Source organism: Leptonychotes weddellii, chromosome 14 (assembly GCF_054177405.1).
Source record: "Leptonychotes weddellii isolate Sample4059 chromosome 14, ASM5417740v2, whole genome shotgun sequence".
NCBI classification, from domain to species: Eukaryota; Metazoa; Chordata; class Mammalia; order Carnivora; family Phocidae; genus Leptonychotes; species Leptonychotes weddellii.
Window position 1 is genome coordinate 26799894 of NC_138382.1, and position 19524 is coordinate 26819417.

At 36.9% G+C, this 19524-nt stretch overlaps 1 protein-coding gene and 1 long non-coding RNA gene across 6 annotated transcripts in view; both read right to left on the minus strand.

Moving 5' to 3' along the window:
- UHRF2 (ubiquitin like with PHD and ring finger domains 2) overlaps positions 1-19524 on the minus strand; it is an 88889-nt gene that overhangs the window by 47161 nt on the left and 22204 nt on the right. For 4 of the 5 annotated variants that reach the window (XM_081802970.1, XM_081802968.1, XM_081802969.1 and 1 more), the window contains exons 4-5: positions 8169-8261; positions 3616-3834 (exon numbers count right to left, since the gene is read on the minus strand). In XM_081802970.1, coding sequence (XP_081659096.1) covers positions 3616-3834; positions 8169-8261 — 312 coding nt within the window. The remainder of the gene's footprint in view (positions 1-3615; positions 3835-8168; positions 8262-19524) is intronic. The other variant, XM_081802967.1, reaches the window with a different exon arrangement.
- Positions 12822-19518, minus strand: LOC145717010 (uncharacterized). Its single transcript, XR_014139983.1, has 2 exons — positions 14410-19518; positions 12822-14189 (listed from the first exon to the last, which is right to left on the minus strand). It is a non-coding gene; the product is annotated as an uncharacterized LOC145717010 (long non-coding RNA).

Sequence of the window (19524 nt, forward strand, 5' to 3'; positions counted from 1 at the left end):
CATATTTGATATGAGGTGATACTGAAGACCAGAGAGGGAAAAAGGGCTTTTTAATAAGCAATGTCAGGAAAAATGATTATCCATATATATCAAGGTGAGTCCAACCCTTACCTCAAAACCTACTTCAAATCGATTAAAGATCTACCAAGGAAAGGTAAAACCACAAAGCTTTTTTAATAATGGAGAGTATCTTAATGTATTTTGGGTAGGAAAAGTTTCTCCCCTGCCCACTCCATGTTTTACTGAGGTCTAATAGTTTTACTGAGATATAACAGACATATACTGTGTAAGTTTAAGGTGTAAAACAATGATTTGATAGATGTATAAACTGACAAATGATTACCACAAAAAGTTAACTTCCATCACCTCAGATAGTTATTTCTTTTGGTTATGAAAACTTTTAAGTACTCTAAGCAACTTTCAAATATACAATACAGTACTGCCAACTACAGTTACCATGCTGTACATATCCCTGGAACTGGAAGTTTGTACCTTTTGACCACCTTCACCCATATCCCCCACTCCCTGCCCAAACCCCAGAAGGTTTCTTAAGATACAGAAAGCATAAACATCAGGGGAAAAAATTTAATAAGCTAGTTAAAATTAATACTATTATTCAAAACATGAGAAAAGCTATAAAAGCGAAAATATTTTCTCTACACAGAACTAAAATGGTCAAGTCTTCATAATTAGAACTCCTAAAAAAAAAAAAAAAAATCAGTAATACAGACTAACAACAGAACAGTAATGTTTGGAACAGGGTCCTCACAAAAGGTACCTAAATTGCCAATGAACATAAGGCTGTCAATCTCACTGGTAGTCAAGGAAATGCAAATCAAAACCATAATGATATACTATTTTATTATATACCCCTCTGATTAGCAAAAATTCAAATGTAACAAAATTAAGTGTGGATGACAATGCAGAGCAATGGGACCTCTAATACTGCTGTAGAAGTGTAATCTGATACAGCCAAATATTTGGTCCTATTTATTGAAGTCAAGATGTGCATGCAGTTCTACAACCCAGCAATTCTACTTCTAGGCAAGATGCACCCTACAAAAACTAATGCACATAAGCACCAGAACACAGGCAGGATGTCACAGGATGAACACAGCAGTTTGTAACAGCCCAAAACTGTGAACAACAGAATACATTTAGACCTTCCTTCTATTTATCCACTCTTTCCAGTAAAAAGATTTCTAACCATGAAAAAAAAAAATTCTTATCCACAGCCACATGCCACAGTGACTCTTTTTTAAACTCTTATGTTCCTAACACATTTAGTAAAAACTTAAATGACAGAGAACATAATACTTTACAGGACAGTGTGTTTTACTGCCGGGACAGCTATCACATAATTGGTCTCTATTTGCCTATCTATAATTTCCACTCAATCTTAGTTCTAGTCGCTAAAGCCAGGGTGCTCCACTCTATTTCAGAATCACTCAGGGAAAATTTTTTAAATAGTAAGCTATTTTTTTTTTTAACTCTATGCTATTAGTACTGTTATCTCCTCCTATTGTATACATGTGCTGTTTTGTACTTCTTACACTCAAACACATTACAAGGTTCCCTATATAACCCATTTACGTACAGGCCTTTTCCTTTTCTTCATGATTTGTATCCTTACCCAAATTACAACTTGCTTAGAAGTCTGAGTTGCATCTGTACCTGGCAACAGAATCACACTATTTGTAGAAAGTTCTGAAACTGTTTTCTAAAATATAAGCTTTTTTCAGCACCTCACAACGTTCTTTTTATCTTAGGAGTCAGCAAACTTTTTCCATGAAGGGCCAGAGAGTAAATAGTTTAGGTTTGCAAGCCAGGGAGTCTCAGTTGCAACCACTGAACAATGTTGAATACAAAAACAGCCATAGATAATGTGTAAATGGAGGGCATTACTATGTTCCAGTAACTATTTTCATAAAATCATGCAGCCAGTAGGCTGTAGTTTACTGACCCCTACTTTGTATTATTAATCATAAGCAGATGCTTAATCTCAGATTTGTTATAATGTATCCATTACATTTAACATATATAATCCATATTATATATCTATCCAATATATTACATGTAACATAATAATCCTGTCAATCAGAACTTGACAAGAATCTTAGTGTGGCTGCTTCCTATACACACACACATATACACAACTGCCAGGATCATTCCAGAATCCCCAATGCTCAACAAAAATGTATTTATAAGAATTCATTCTTAAAAAAAAAAAAGAAAAAAAAAGCAAAGCACAAAAGCACAAAATACATATATTAATATTGTTAAATATTATAAGGACTAGAAACAGTTTTTTGTTTTTAAGATTTTATTTATTTGATAGCGAGAGAAGGCGGGGAGCAAGCACAAGCAGGGGGAATGGCAGGGGTGAAGCAGGCTCCCTGCTGAGCAGGGAGACCGATGCGGGGCTTGATCCCAGGACCCTGGGATTATGACCTAAGCCAAAGGTAGACTCTCAACCGACTGAGCCACCCAGGCGCCCCACAACTAGAAACAGTTTAATAGACTTCTAAGAAAGTAAATTAGTGACTGTTCATCCAATAAACTCTATTCAAAAGAATCAGACACAGAGAGATGGTGATAATATTTTCCTATGTGTAAAAAAGTAGCTGTGAAACAATGCATGGTACTTCACTTGAGTGAAACACCAAAATATATTTTTTTAAATTTTATTTATTTGTCAGAGAGACAGAGCACGAGCAGGGGGGACAGCAGGCAGAAGGAGAAGCAGGCTTCCTGCTGAGCAGGGAGCCTGACGCAGGACTCGATCCCAGGACCCTGGGATCATGACCTGAGCCGAAGGCAGACGCTCAACTGACTTAGCCACCCAGGCGCCCCAACACCAAAATATTTCTTAAAGAATTAATGATGGAAATAGTGGAGCAATTTGGCATTTTGGGTGACAATTTACATTTTGAATTCTCTTTATTAAGCTTGTTAAATTCTGTAAAATGAAGAAAATTACTATAAAGGAAAATTTCAGCTAGTCTTACAAGTACAGCAGACAGCTGGTTAGGTTGATATTCACTGCTACTATATCAACATAGATCCTCATAACCACCACAGCTACTGAAATGCTTTTGTATATTACCTGTGAGGTAAGCAAGGATTTCTCAAATAAAATATTCAGTTATTTCCAAAATGCTTTCAAATAATGTCTCCAGCCTTAAAGCAGTGATGGACATTCAAGGGACATCCTTACTAAAAAAAATCTCAAGAATTTATATTAAAAAGTTCTCCTTTAGTATATAAATTTCTAACTTTCAGATTTTTTTTTTTTTTTTTTTTTTTTACTAAGGAACATGTGCGTAATACCTAAAAATTACATCCCTTGATTACTTCAGTAGCTAAAGGGCATCAGTGTAAGTAATCTTTTTTTTTTTAAGATTATTTATTTGACACAGAGAGAGAGAGAGAGTGAGAGAGAGCACAAGCAGGGGTTGCGGCAGGCAGGCAGAGGGAGAGGGAGAAGCAGGCTCTCCTCTGAGCAAGTAGCCCGATGAGGGGCTCGATCCCAGGATGCTGGGATCATGACCAGAGCTGAAGGCAGCCACTTAACTGACTGAGCCACCCAAGCGCCCCCAGTATAAGTAATCTTACCCTAAGATAATATTCACACGAAGTTCTTTTTTGGTCCTTGAGATTGTCTTCAATGCGGTAATTTCTGCATCAAACCAAAATCCTCTATTACCAGGATTTTCTACAGAGTAATTAACCATTACCACATCACCGACATTTAGTTCATTCCATTTCAAATTGGTTCTAGCTCGTGGTCGAAGATCCTTGACATTTATTTCTACAGTACCACTTTCTGGGTATCTGAGGAGAGAAAAAGAGAAGAATCATAGAATGCTGCTTATGATTACTACCAAAGACTAAAAGTATATGCAACATACATAAAAACAATCATTTCTGAATTTCACTTAAATGGTATTTTTCCATGATTGTAACTGCCAGAATAAACAGTTCTTGCTAACATTTTATTAAGACGTTCTTTGCTAGCTTAAGGGGTAGGAGTAGGTAAAAAAAACACAAGCTCTTCTTGCTCTAAATTTTCTTGACCTAAGCTTCAAAACTACTTTAACAGGTGCTGACCTGTTCTTGAACTTGGGAATCAGTTCATTGAGATCTGCTGTTTGTTTTACACACAGAACATGAACTTAGTACATTTCGGTACGTTTCAATAACCTCCATTTTCCCAGGAAGAGAGGCGAAATTCTAGTTCTTACATGTAGCCATGTAGCCTAGTAATGGCAAAAAAGAAAAAAAAAAGTGGACCCATGTGAAATAATTCTAGCAGAATCTTGATTTTGTGCTTCTAAAGGTAAGTTTAACTTAAACTGAAACCTGATCTGAACCTAAAGCTTTAGAAGTTTCCTAAATTTTAGGCCTAACTTCTGGTATCAACAAGCCAAAGAGAGCAATATAACAGTAACAGTTGCTACAAAATTAAGACCTGTTACTTTTATGTATTGCTTGGTAGTAGGGGGACAAAGAAATGAGTAATATCTGGTTCCTACTCTTGGAAAGCTCAATCTGTTGGGGTAGGCCAAACTACTATAATAGTGTTTCTCAAAGTATGAGCCCCAGACCAGGAGAATCAACATCATCTGGGAACATGTTACAAATGCAAACTCTTCGGCTCCACTTCGGATCTAATGAGTCAGATAATCTGGGAATGAGGCCCAGCAATCAATTTTCACAAATCCTGTCAGTAACTGAAAAGCATGTTCCAGTTTGATAAACCTAGTGTACTATAAGAATAAGTATCATACCCTAGTATGACAGTATTAACAAGGTAGAAACAAAGAAAAGACCATTAACCCTTAACCGAGTGGCCTGCTCAAAATATAAGTGGGTCCAAAGATGGAAGCAAGCTCTAGCAGGAAAGCCTTGGTTCTTCTGAAGAAACCAAGTACTATGCAAGCGTAGGACTCTCACAGAATACCTAACTCATTTAGAGTAAATGGGTATAAATCCTGGGTAGGATCTTTAATCATCCAATTTAACAAAGTCTCTTCATATTTTAGTTAGTTGAAAAAGAACAATCTCAGGATTAGCAAAGGGCCTCAGAGTAGATCTGGTCCATTTACCTTCTTAGTGCCATAACTCCCTTCTACCACAAGCCTTCCAAATAAGCATGTAACCTCTGCTGGGACAGTAAGTGGTAAGTGGGCACTTTTAACCCTCAGAAAAGCCATTCTATCTTCATATAGCTCTGATGTAGGGAAGAGAAAATACTTGATACTGGATCAAACATAAGCTTTGAAACTCATTTTATGAGTAAGTCCCAAGAAGAAATTTATACACTCTGTCCACAAAAGACCTAATAATGGACAGTCTAAATGTCCCTGCCACCCTCAATATTCTAAGTAAAAATGTTTTAAGTGGATTTCCATCAACTTATATAAAAAGGTTTTGAGTCCTTTATCATCCTGGTGTCTTCACTGGCTGGATTTAAGTTCCCATTTTAGCTTCTTACTACTGGATATCCTTGGGAAAACTCTGTATCCGTACTAATTCTGTCTTATGTAGAATGTAGTTTAATGTTAACTGTTAATCACATGTGGTTTCCATAACTAAAATGAGACTTGTAAAGTGCTTAAAACAGTACATAATGGGTTAAATGTCAGTTAATATTCTGTCATTATCCCACAGAAATAATCCCAAAGAAACTGACAAGTACAAAATCATGTCTATGGTTCTGCTCTTCTCCCATTTCAATCTCATTTTTTAACGGTTAAACCTAAATTTAGAGGTCTCTAGCCAAACACTTGCGTTTATACGCTCATGTTGTTTCACACTGGTTTGGTCACAAAAATAACCAACATTTCTCCCGTAAAGTGAAGTTAAACTAGATTTTTTTTAGGACTTCTCTAATTTTGAAGTTTGTGAACTTGTTTCCTGCTTCAATATCCTTAAGACCACATAGGACAGAAAACTATTCTTTTAAGTAAGATTCTTTTCTCAGCTGTAATGTCACGATGCCAAAATATAATTTTCACATTATGTATCTGTATGTTTAATACAGTAAGAAAGCGTATTTCAATGGCAAAAAAATTCTCCATTGGCCTAAGTTTGTCAAAGTTTGCCTAAGTAGATACTAAGAAAGAAAATATCTTAAAGTAGAAATCTTGACCGAAGTATCAAAATTGTATATAAAATCATGTTTATCAGAGATAAGGCAAAATAAATCATCCCATACATCAGAGCAAGGGAATTTAAGCTATAATTGCCCTGGAAATTTGTATAAGTACCGCGCGCTAACCGATTGCGCCACTGGAGCTCTTGCCCTGGAAATTTGTATAGTTTCATAACAGAATTATATATACATATATTCTACATATATACACTAGTCTATAGAAGGTAACTCATGAAAATGAAGTATACTTTTTCTAATTTCGGCCAAAGAGATGTTAAGTCAATGCTCTGTATAAAAACAGACATGGAAGGGACATATAAAACTATTCTTATCAAAGTCAAGAACATGCCAAGTGCTCAAATATTATTCTTTTCCTGGGCATCTTCATCTACAGACATCCTAACACACAGAATGGGGACACATAAGCTCCACTATAATCCCTTTTTCTTCAGATTCATATATCCAACTACATTTCTAACAGATACCTTAGAAGCACCTCAAATTCAAGGCATCCAAGATGGAATTCCCCATCCCATAATCTGGTGTTCAGTATTCTCTAGAGGAAACTATTTATACTCCCAGAAACTTAGAATTATCCCTGATTCCTCTAATAATGCCTCCATCCAGTTAGTAAGTTCTCCTTATGCTTTACCTTTAACATTTCTTTAATGTGACTATACCCCCTTAACAAAGACCTGCATTTCTCTAAGCCTACTGTCAAGGCCTAACATAGCTCCCTGTCTTTAGGATCACATCTTAAACCCACATCACACTTTTGCTGAAGTCTAAGACACAGATCTACTTAAAATATTTTGTAAAGTTTGATAATGGTCTGTTCATAAGTTGTGGGAAAACAAGTATTCTCATACACTGTTGATGGAAATACAAAGTAGTACTATCCCCTTGTAGAGAGGAATTTAGCAATAGCCAGCAAAATTGCCTATGTTTACCTTTTGACCCAGGAATTCCATTTCTAGGAATCCATTCCAAATATTAAATAAAAATCCCCATGAAAGGACACATACACCAAGCTATTTATAGCTATACTATCTGTAAAAGCAGGACTACAAACAATCAAATGTCTACAGGAGAAAACCACTTGAAATACCATATGGTGCAATTACATAATGGAATACTATGCTCCCATGAAAAAGGAATAGAATATCTACAATGGAGTTATATGGAGATCTATGGTCACCAAAAAAAATGCAAGATGCAAAGTGTTCATAGTGTGCTACTTACTTCCTAATAAGTGTGTGTGGAAATACAAATACACACACACACGTATACATACATATACAAATGGGTGTGAATATATAATTATATATGTTTATATTTTAAAATGGAAGGATAAACCAAAACTAATAAATATAGTTACTATAAAAAGAGGTAAGAAATAGAAGAAACCATGATGGACATTCTGTTTCTCTTCATGTATCTTGTTTGGGAGATTTACCTATAGAACCATGTACTGTTTTTTACAATTACAAAGCAGAATTTAAAAAAATATAAGAAATCCCTAAAAAAAATAGAAGCATGGTGGCTTAAGTACATAGGGAGGAACCATTACAATTGACTTAAAAACACTAGATTAACAATACATCCTAAATAGGGTTATTTCCTAAGGACAAAGTAGAAAACAAAACCAATTTTTCAATAATCATATTTTTTGCAATATTACTACTGCCTAGCCTGAAACTACAATGAGTAGGATAAGGCAAGTCAACGGTGTATTAGGAACCACGATTTTCAAGAGAAAAAAATAATAAATGGAAGATTAAAGAGATTAAATTATAACTCCTTACTCTCAATTTAATTGGAAATAGCAATATAAACCGATGGTATATTTAAGTATTTCCTGCCTGTGTCCAATGAGAAGATCCAGAAACATGATTAAACAAGTATCGATAAGCAGCCCAGACTATGTGCTTTAAATACCATCTCTAATAAGAACTAGGGCTCCTTGAAGAAATGTGCAGGAAATAGAAGGGCTTGGGACATCCTACTATACCTGAATGCAAAGAAGCCCTCAAGAACGGTTATGTCAAGCTGAACTTGAAGGAGCCTCCACAGGCCAGAGATGGGACGATTTGGGCACCAAGAACTTCAAAAAAAGGGGTTAAAATCTATTAGTTAATAACGACATTTAAAAGTAAAGATCTTACTGGCCAACCTTTGGAGGATGCTAAAAAACTTAACACTCAAAAAGTTCAGGAATCAAGTTTATCTTTCTATATATGAAACTGGTTGTTAAAGTTCTTTATTAAAGAATTACAGCTAATAAATGAAGGAAAGATAGAAGGAGGCATCCTCTTTTTTGCAACAACAAAATAGTGGATCTAGGTAGAGATTAATGGCTGCTAAACCATTAAAAGCTAATAGCAAATTTCACAATAAATGGACCGGGATGACAACAATGAATCTTAAGATCCCCTTCCCAAAAAAGGAAAGCAGCAGGTATTATGTGCCTCCCCATATTATACAATACATAAGTAAACATCATCTCTCAACTAGTCTTATCAGATAAAGAATTTGAATCCAATCAAACCTCTAGATAGAATTACAAGCTTTCAGGAAACTAACATTAACAGAGAAAAGTTAAATACCACTTATAGGGATGTAATCAGTAAAGCCCAGACTCTGGGAAAACTGAATAAACAGTCACTTGCACAAATAAATTAGCAAGAAGGAAAAAACAGGTTAAGTCTCAACTTACAGATTTAACCCGTTAATTAAACGTTATGGGTAGATCTTGGTTTTGATTCGTATTTGGACAACCTAAATATATTTTTGGAAGAGACAAGACTATTGACTGGTTATTTCATATTTATGAATCATTACAAATTTCATGTGGGATTTGTTGATTTGTTAAGGTCTCCAAAACCAGCTCCAGGTTCAGTGATTTACTAGGGAAACTCACAGGACTCTTTTTCATAGGGCAGCATATGGTTGTTTCCACAGCTATGATTTACCACAATGAAAGGACGCAAAGCAAAAAACAGCAAAGGAAAAAGGCACATAGGGTAAAATCAAAGGAAACCAAGTACAAACTCAGAATCCTCTCTCAGTGGAGTCACACAAAATGTGCTTAAATCCTCCAGCAACAAATTATGACAACACATGCGAAATATTATCTACCAGGGATGTTCAGTAAAGAATACACGATTTTTATTAGGGACTAGAAGCAGGTGTTCAGCACAAACTAATACTGTTTGCAGGTTAGGCACAGTGAGGTTTTTTTTTTTAAAGTCAGGGAATGAGGAGAATCCTCCTGAAAGCTAAGTCCTCAACACCAGCCTAAGGTCCACTGCACAAACACCTTTTAAAGAAAATTAGTCTGAGATCTGATATGTTCTTTTCTTACTTTAAAAAGAATCCTTTTAGCTATTTTGCCAGTTGAATGCTCTGAGATGTTAAGATGAAGATGAACCTATAAAAAATAGGGACTAGGTAGCAAAAGCCCTTAGACCATGTTTGTCGGTCACTTTGAAAGGCGAAGAAAGGAGGGTTGAGCAAGAAAAGCATCAGAATGTGATACAACTCTGACAAAGTCTGGACCAGTCCAGTGGTGAGCTATGGTACAGAAATTGACCACAGGGTTCCACAGTGGGCAGAAACTGCCAGGCCACACTTGTTCACTGGTTGGAGGGTGCCGGGAGAATGTGGTCTTGGCTCAAAACACTGTGGCAGGTCTCCAAAGTGCTGTTGCTAAAAGTTTTCAGCTAATTGCATTTATTCCTTGCAGCTGGTCAATTTTTTTTTCTTGAAGGGAGGAGCAGTGCACCCACCCTGGCTACTAAGGCCATTTACTGGTTGAAATGAGATAAGGCTTGGGACTTGCTTCAAAATAATCCAGCGGTGCTTAGGGATGCTGGTTTAAACAAGATTGGCCAGGAGTTCATAATGGTTGAAGCTAGGGGATGGGTTCATTATACTGTTCTCTCAACCTCTGAATAAATTTAAAGATTTCTATAATAAATAAGAGTGCTTTGTGGTTCAAGTTAAAATCCAAACAAAAGGCTCATCCTTTTTCAGTTTTCCCATATAGGTACAAAACTCAAAAAGTTAATACTCAAGCCTTACAATGAGGACAAGCAGTCTCCTGCCCCAGCCCACCATATTCCTGGCTTGTATTCCCCAGATGCAACCATTTTTAATTCTCAGCTTTTTATTTACATCCATATTTTTAAATAACATGCTCATACTTTGCTTTTTACTTTAAACTATTATTCTACCCATCCCTCATGCACGGCTCATTTGTCTCCATACTCCTCTTCCTTATAATTGGTAACACATAGCCTTGCTTTAAGTGTTCACATATTTACAACTCTTAGAAGTGCTAGCACCCGCCCCCAATTTTACAGATGAGGCACAGAGACATTTTTTTGGACAAGAACAAGAAGCAGAGACAGGATTCAAACTCTGATTATCTGGGTCTAAACCCATATTTCTGCAAGGTCTGACAAACTTCTTCTTAAGAGCACATTATACAATCTTTGTTAACTAAGTATTTAATAATTTTTTAAAGATGTTAAGTAGAAATCACAGGTAAATAAAGAAGTATTAATACCAGTCCTTTCTTCCACAGTTTTGGTTTCCACTGAATGCTTAACTGTTCTGCATCATTATTTTATCTTCATTCTGCCATGGTTGTTAAACTCCTGTATATCCAGACATTTCAGGCACTCAACCAAACTTTTTGGCTTCAAAACATCTTTTAGAGACCTCATCCTAAGTCTAATCTGGACAGCTTGCTCTGTAGGCCTAGACCTGTTCCACAGTTTCATGCTGGGATCCTCCTTTCATTATTTCCTGTTTTCTTGAATACCATTGTCTCCCTCTTTCTTGGTGTAAACCCTGAATAGGGTGGGAGCAGTTAAAATGATCTTTCGTATAAATTAACCAATCCTTTTGTTCTCAGTTTTATTTCATATGCCTACCTCCAAGGTACCTGGTAAATCCAAGGCCTGAGCCTTTCAAAGGTTCTTCAATGCCAATTTAGTTGCTTGTTGTTGGCTTCTCATCCTTAGGTTCCAGTTTTCTCTGGCTTGCTAAGTTAGGTATCATTTACCCATTAGCTTCTTACCTTCCAAAAGTTTGTTGCTTTCTTTTCTGTGTCTTTTACTCCTATCCCATTTTTTCTCCTTGGGAGTTTATGCATTGATTCTTTTACTGTATTCTAGGAAGGCTTAAGGACTGGAGACAAACTGGCATCTTAATCTTCCATGTTTAAATGAAAGTCTTTATTCACTTTTAGTTTCACTTCTTACTACTTACCAAGATTGTTTTTGATGTTCTTAAAAACAAAAAACCTGTAGTCAGTTCAACTGTTAATTATGCCAGTACTCAATTTAAGTACAGGCAGTCCCCAATACAGCATTCTCTCCGTCCCATGAGGTCCGATGTATGGTTGAAGACAATCTCTGCAAACTGGTCCAAGTAACTAACTTCTTTCAGCATTTGCACTGAGCAAAACTATGTAGGACACTATTTGAAATATTTTGGAAAGTGTTGGAGCCTTGAACAACTTCGAAAACAGGGCTCAAAATATTCTCAAAGATTGAAAAACAGAGAGGTAGGAATCTATCAAGGCCAATTTTACCTACATGGTGCTGAGGGGCAATCCTATAACCTATGGAAGCATGAAACTAGGATTCTTCTTTCTCTTGTACTACATGACTTCCTGTTCTCAGAACCTAAAGTCAAGGTTATTCTAATATAAGTTTTTCTAATTAGCTACTTTGCATCCTTTAGAGTTTGGACAAATCAGATAACCCTTAAAAATCCCTAAGCTTGGGGCGCCTGGGTGACTCAGTCGTTGGGCATCTGCCTTCGGCTCAGGTCATGAACCCAGGGTCCTGGGATCTAGCCCTTCACTGGGCTCCCTGCTCGGCGGGAAGCCTGCTTCTCCCTCTCCCACTCCCCCTGCTGTGTTCACTCTCTCACTTGTGTCTGTCAAATAAACAAATAAAATCTTAAAAAAAAAAAATTTCCTAAGCTTATTGTTGAATCACTATATTGTACACTTGAAATAACATTGTACGTTATCTATACTGGAATTAAAATTTTTTAAAATTCCTAAGCTCAAGTTTTTTCAGTAACATTTTCATTGGTCCAAATATTTGGATATCTTTTATTTATTTATTTTTTTAAAAGATTTTATTTATTTTTTTTGACAGAGAGAGACACAGTCAGACAGGGAACACAAGCAGGGGGAGTGGGAGAGGGAGAAGCAGGCTTCCCGCGGAGCAAGGAGCCCGATGTGGGACTCGATCCCGGGATCCCGGGATCATGACCTGAGCCGAAGGCAGACGCTTAACCGACTGAGCCACTCAGGCGCCCCTGGTATCTTTTAGAGCTATCCTTTGGAGTACATGCTTTTGATTAATCTTAACTATGTGACATCTTAGCCAAAGCCAATTCTGTTTTCAATTGACAAAACAATCCTTGAATAAAGCCTGAGGAGTTAAATTTCAGGGAAATTAAGTATTCTTCAAAAACAGATTATATAGTAAACTACCCTTCCTTAGGTTAGCTTGTAGGCTAACACTAATTTTAGACTCAAACTGTATTAAGCAAAGTAGTATCACTGAAACCTTCCTTCAAAATATGGCTTCCTGGAGCTAATATGCTTAAATAAGAACACCATTCACCTGGAGGCATGTTCTACTTTAGCAAATCTTTAATGTCCTACCGTGTGCAAAAAGCATTTATTCTAACAGATAACATTACTAAGTTTCACACCTTAAATGTAAAGCATACTCAGACAATTAAGAATTTTGTAGTAGGGCTTTACATATTACATGGAAATAAATCTCATTTGTATAACACATTAACAAAGGTAGATAACTGTTTTAATAATGTAAACAACATAATTATGTTAAAAAATACCTATGCCAAAGATAAAACTGTATTTAAGAGTACTTACCAACCTGGCTTTATTAATGAAATGCAGAAAGTTTGATCCTACTATTACTGGGTATTTTTCAAGGTTATTAGGGAAAAAATAGGTCAAGTAGATATTTACAGAAGAGGAAATTAAAGCTGCAAGAGTTCAAATAAAACAAAAAACCTTACCAATAAACCAAAGACCTAGAATTCAAACCAAATTCTGATTCTAATACCTGAACTATAAAAGAACTACCACTATGAATACTTACCACCCTACGCAGGAGTGAGGGTGGGTTTTGGTGTCCCTGCAGGAGTGGGGGGTCGGTTTTGGTGTCCCTCAGGAATCTACATTTTAAACATCTTTCCCCCATGAATCTGCAGTGCTGCTGACCAACCTCTGGAGAAAGACTAATGTAAAGGGAGGATGTATAAATTTGAAAAGGTGCAATCTTAAAAATTCTTCTAGGCACTAAGTGATCTTATAACACAATAGAAGAGCAATGACAAAGTCACAGATCTAACTTCTTCTGCCCTCCTTTTGATTATGATCTCTTCAGAACATGGCATGTCAGAGAAAGTTGGAGGAAATATTTGAAGTCTTTGGTAAATACATTATACTAATCAAGTAACAATGGGGCAGACTGGTTGCTGCACATAGGTTCTGAAATTAAACCTCTCATTCTTGCTGCCTATACTCAAAAATCAACAGAACTCTGACTTGATTAAAGAAAAATCTCCTACTCTTTCTCTCCCATCAAAACTCAGAAATCATTACATTTTGACATTGCTTAAAATATTTTTGGGACTCCCCGGGACACTTGGCCACATGGCTAAGTCGGTTAAGCGTCTGCCTTCAGCTCAGGTCATGTTCCCCGGGTCCTGGGATCGAGTCCTGCATCGGGCTCCTGGCTCAGCAGGGAGCCTGCTTCTCCCTCTGCCTGCCACTCCCCCTGCTTGTGTGCTCTCTCTCTGACAAAATCTTTAAAAAAATATTTTTGGGAGTCTTTCAGAAACAGATCACTACAACAATACAGTCAAGAAAATTAGTTTTGTTACTTTATAGAAAAAACTTTTATCTAAAAATACCACTTGTTTGATTCAGAACTGGCTCAATGACTTCTATATGCAATAATTAAGGCTACTTGGGCGCCTGGGTGGCTCAGTTGGTTAAGCGACTGCCTTCGGCTCAGGTCATGATCCTGGAGTCCCGGGATCGAGTCCCGCATCGGGCTCCCTGCTCGGCGGGGAGTCTGCTTCTCCTTCTGACCCTCCTCCCTCTCATGCTCTCTGTCTCTCATTCTCTCTCTCAAAATAAATAAATAAAATCTTTAAAAAAAAAAAAAATAAATAATTAAGGCTACTCAAAGACATGCAACATAGGCTGAGAGCAGCTTGAAAAATCTTGAAGAATGCTGAAAGCAATCACAACATTATACTAAGATACTTGCCAAATGAGCTTTTATAATTATAGTCTAGCATAAGTTCCCCTCCAAGTCCTAAGTGATGCTATGACATTTCCATTTGACTCAATCCAATGGTAGAGCCTTGACACTGTGTTAAAAAGCAGTTTAACCTATTTGATTTAAAAGTCATATACCACTAATGAGCTATGGATTCTCCCCACAGGAAAAAGGCACACAGGCATTTATGGACAAGTAAAGAACCTTTGGTTCAAGGTATCTGTTCTGCAAAAACATCATAACTGGAGAGACAGAAAAAAATTTTAATTATGTAAACAACCCTAGAGGCTACATACAGATGTTTTATTATATTTTATAAGCATGCTTCTCTCAAAATTATAGTATGAGAGAACGGTTGCCAAGTATGTGCTTTTGTGAACTGGGGTCTACCACTTACTAGCTGTCCAATATCAGGCAAGTTAAAACCTCTCTAAATCTCAGTTATCTCCACTTAACACATAAAAGAACTATCTACACCTCACTGAGTTTTTATGAGGATTATATAAAACAATCCAGGTAAGTATTTGCTAAAATAACACTGTCAGGCACTGTACAGTTATTAAATTAAGCTACTATAAAAAGAATATTTTAAAGATTTTTATGTATTCATTAGAGAGAGAGAGAGAGAGAGAGAGAAAGAAACAGAAAATGAGCTGGGAACCCAGTGCGGGGCTCGATTCCAGGACCTGGAGATCATGACCTGAGCCAAAGGCAGATGCTTAACCATCTGAGCCATCCAGGTGCTACTAAAAAGAATACTTTGGAATAATTTACTAAAAAGTCAAAACAAAAACATTAGTTTCTGAGGTAAAATGACATTTCTATTTTAAATGGGAACACTATAGAGCATGTGATTATGAAAACTCTTAGCAATCATTTACTCAGTTTAAAGATTTCAACTTGGCCTAGCTACAGACAATAAGTACTCATTCTTAACATACAATATAGAAAGAAGGAGTGCCTGGCTGGCTCAGTCAGTAGGACATGCAACTCTTGATCTTGGGTGTAGAGATTCCTTAAAAATAAAATCCTAAAAACAAAACAAAACAAAAAAACCAAACCCTCCATGTTTAAGCATTTTCCTTCTTTACATATATACTTCCTTACCAAATTAACAGGTGTTTTCTAGCTTACTTTTCTCTTTACAGAAATCAGCTAAAATTTAGAAATCAAGAACTCTACATTAGACTACTAAGTTTAATAAAGCAGTAGAGAAAGCAAATCACTTGGGGTGCCTGGGTGGCTCAGTTGGTTAAGCATCAGACTCTTGGTTCTGGTTCAGGTCATGACCTCACAGTTGTGGAATCAAGCCAAGTCAGGCTCCCTGCTCAGTGTGGAGTCTGCTTCAAATTCTTTCTCCCTCTCCCTCCCACTCTGCCCTTCCCTGCTCGGGTTCTTGGGTGCTCTCTCACTCTCTCTTCTCAAATAAAATCTTAAAAAAAAAAAAAAAGAGAGAAAGAAAGAAAAAGAGGGGAAGAGAGAAAAAGAAAAAAGAGAGAAAGAGAGAGAGAAAGAGCGAGAGACAGAGAGAGACAGAGACAGAAAGAGAAAGAGAAAGAAAGCAAATCACCAACAAGAACAGTATTCCCAAATTCACTTGTTTGACCTTGTATTATGGGATTTAAGACTAAGACTTTTAAGGCTCTAAGACTAACTAAAGGTGCATTGTGAACCTTAAAAGCAAGAAGGCATCAGGTAAGATTTTGAGATCTAGGTCAAATTCAGAAAGTTCTTAGAAGGACCAACTGTATAATTAAGAGCCTAATTTAACAGGAAAACCAGGATTAGTCTCAGAACAAATATTCAACCATTACAGAGTATTGTCCCCCACTCAAGGATTTACCAACATCATAAATACATCAATTTTCCATAAACTCATTATGGACATTGCTTTCTATGCAAAGTTAGTACAGATGACTGCATAGTAGAAAATAGTCCTTCATTCAAAGTTACATACAAATAATTTAGCTTGACTGAAATGGCTCTTTTAGAAAGACTTAGTTCTAATAATTTTGTCTATATGAAAACAAAATGGGGGGAAAAAAAACAAGCCACAAACCACCTGGACTTGTGCAAAATAAGGATGAACAGTCAGATTCCTCAGGTATTACGTATCATCTTTGGCCTTTAATAAACTACTTACTCAAACTGTCTATCAACCCCCTTTTCCCATATTGCTCTTTAGTAGCAGGTGTCTGTCAATTGCCTTTGGCCCAGACTTATCAGCTGTTATCAATGAGTGGTTTGCAAACATGAATGTGCAGCAGAATCACCCAGAGGACTTATTAAAACTGGTGAAAAAAAATAAAATAAAAAATAAAACAGACTGGTGGGCCACTCCAGGACTGATTCATTACATCTGCAGTGAGCCCCAAAACTTACTTTTCTAACAAGTGATGCTGATGCTGCTGGCCAAGGAATATACAGAGAATCACTAGTCTAAGGGCAGCTGTTCTTGACCACAGCTGCATGTTAGAATCACAGGGGAACTTCTGTAAACACCAATGCCTGGGAGTCCCTCAGAACAATCACACTAGAAGTTCTGGAGGTAAGTCCTAGACAACTAATGTGTACCCAGGGTTGAAAGCCACTAGTCTGGTTAATTAAATCTAAACCAAATCTACTGAGAACAGTATTGCTTAATACAAAAGCAGGGTAAGATTTTTAGCCCTTATCTGCTGATAAAGCAGGCAAATAAGGAGTCGAGATTAAATTCAGTATGGTGGCCTCAGCTGCTTACATACCTAGGGTTAAACTCAACAGAAGTTGTATGTATGCTGCCGGTTTTAAATCCCAGGCAAAGTCTCATTAAGTCTTTAGGTCATACAAAATGGCTGACCTTTGAAGACAACAGAAACAGAGGTTACTATCAATCCCATGTACCAAGTTTAGGCTGAGTGGCAATAGTGCATATTGGTTAACTCTTGGCTCTGGAGTCAGAGCATTTAATAGATGTTACCTTTGACAAGTTACATAATTAAGCCTTGGTATCTTCATTTGGGAGTTAATGAAACTAACACTGTAGTTATGCTAAAGATCACAGGGGCATCCATGTAAGAAGTTATATCAGAGTCTAGCACCTAAGATTTAACATAATCTAAATTGCTGTAAACTATGCCATACACATACTACCTAGACATTAACCTACCAGAAACATTAAAGAAATTATCCTCCTCTCCAAGTCTACTTCTTCCCCTTCAGTCAACATCAGGGTGTTTCCTCTTACAAGATTACAGTCATAGCCTTGTGAATTTACATGTTCAGGACTGTAGTGTTAAACTTTAAATACCTTACCTACAGAGGGAATAGTTAATGGAAATAAATACAACTTTTAGAAAGCTATGAAGTATACAGTACAAGCTTACTATGAAATAAGGGAAAATTTCAGGTTCTCTAATTGCTTAACCATTTCATGATTTATAATTGCCTGTTATTACCCTGACGTTCACTCATTTCTGAATCCCCCCCCCTTTTTTGTCCAAAATACCACTTTTCATCAGGCATAGTCTCTTCCCGGTAATCATGGCTTTGGGAGGAAAAATGGTAGCTCTCCTCACAGCCATGTTGTACATTCCCATTAACCGGGTACTTTTTAAAAACCTTAAGGAGGATTTCAGAATTCCTTTGAATCTAAATCTCTTAAGTATAAATTTAATATTCCTACTGCCAACTCTTTTCCTCCCAAGTACTTAACTACGTTGAGTTCTAAAAATACAAAGCCCTTGCTAAGACAAGGGTAACAGCAAAGTTGTATAGAATAGCAATTAGGAAAAAAAAAACAAACCCACAAATACCTACTTTGTACCAGACACTTTGATGTTAACATCACGTGTCTGCTTTATATTATTTACAAATGTGAAACATAAAGCTGACAAGCCTAAACTAGGCCTTATGATTGATGAACTACAAGATCTTCACTAGAAGCCTTCAACAATTCAGTCTATGTCCATCAAGAATCTATAGAAAAGGGACCTTTATGGGGTACCTGGGCGGCTCAGTCAGTTAAGCATCTGCCTTCAGCTCAGGTCATGATCCCGGAGTCCTGGGATCAAGCCCTGAGTTGAGCCCCCCTGCTCAACCAGGAGGCTGCTTCTCCCTCTCCCTCTGCTTCTTCCCCTGCTAGTGAGTGCACGAGCTCTCTCAAATCTTAAACAAAAAAACAACCCTTACAAACAGTAAAACTCTTAAATCTTAAAATATTTCAGATAAATCTCAATCTGTTCATGAATTTACAAGGTTTTAATCTTTAATTTTTGAAAGGAAAAATGAAGATTAGGAAAACAAATTTATGTTTTAGGACCATGTCTACCACTAGATTTTATTTGGCTTTTTGGGGTTCCTTGGTCCCATGTACCTCTCTGCCCTGGCTAAGTGACAGCCTGCTCAAATTACACTATTATACTCAGAGGTTTGGAGGTATGATTATTAATTAAGCAGATTACTTTCAATTTACTCGAACAGGAGAGAAATGAGGTTAGTTCACTGAGCGAAATGACAACAGTCAGTATCAAAAATGGAATGGGATGGTAGCCTGTAAATACTTAATGCCTATTTAAGTAAGCTTAAGTCCAAAAAAACTGAGAACTTCTGTCGCAGAAGTAAAAATTATTCTAAGTTAGGGGTCACTTAATCTAATCACTTAAACTTTCTAAGTCCTCTTTGCAATGTAACATCTCTACTAAATCTCCCAGTCTATATGACTGAAGATGGCCAATGCCTGTTTACTGCTCACTGTTCAGGGCAGACCATTCTCTCTAGAGATTTGACTGGTTTGAAGTTTAGGTTATCCTAAATTTACCATCTATGTTGTAAAGAACTTTCTCCTACACAGAAGATGTGGTATATATACACACAATGGAATATTATGCAGCCATCAAAAGGAATGAGATCTTGCCATTTGCAACGACGTGGATGGAACTGGATGGTGTTATGCTGAGCGAAATAAGTCAATCAGAGAAAGACATGTATCATATGACCTCACTGATATGAGGAATTCTTAATCTCAGGAAACAAACT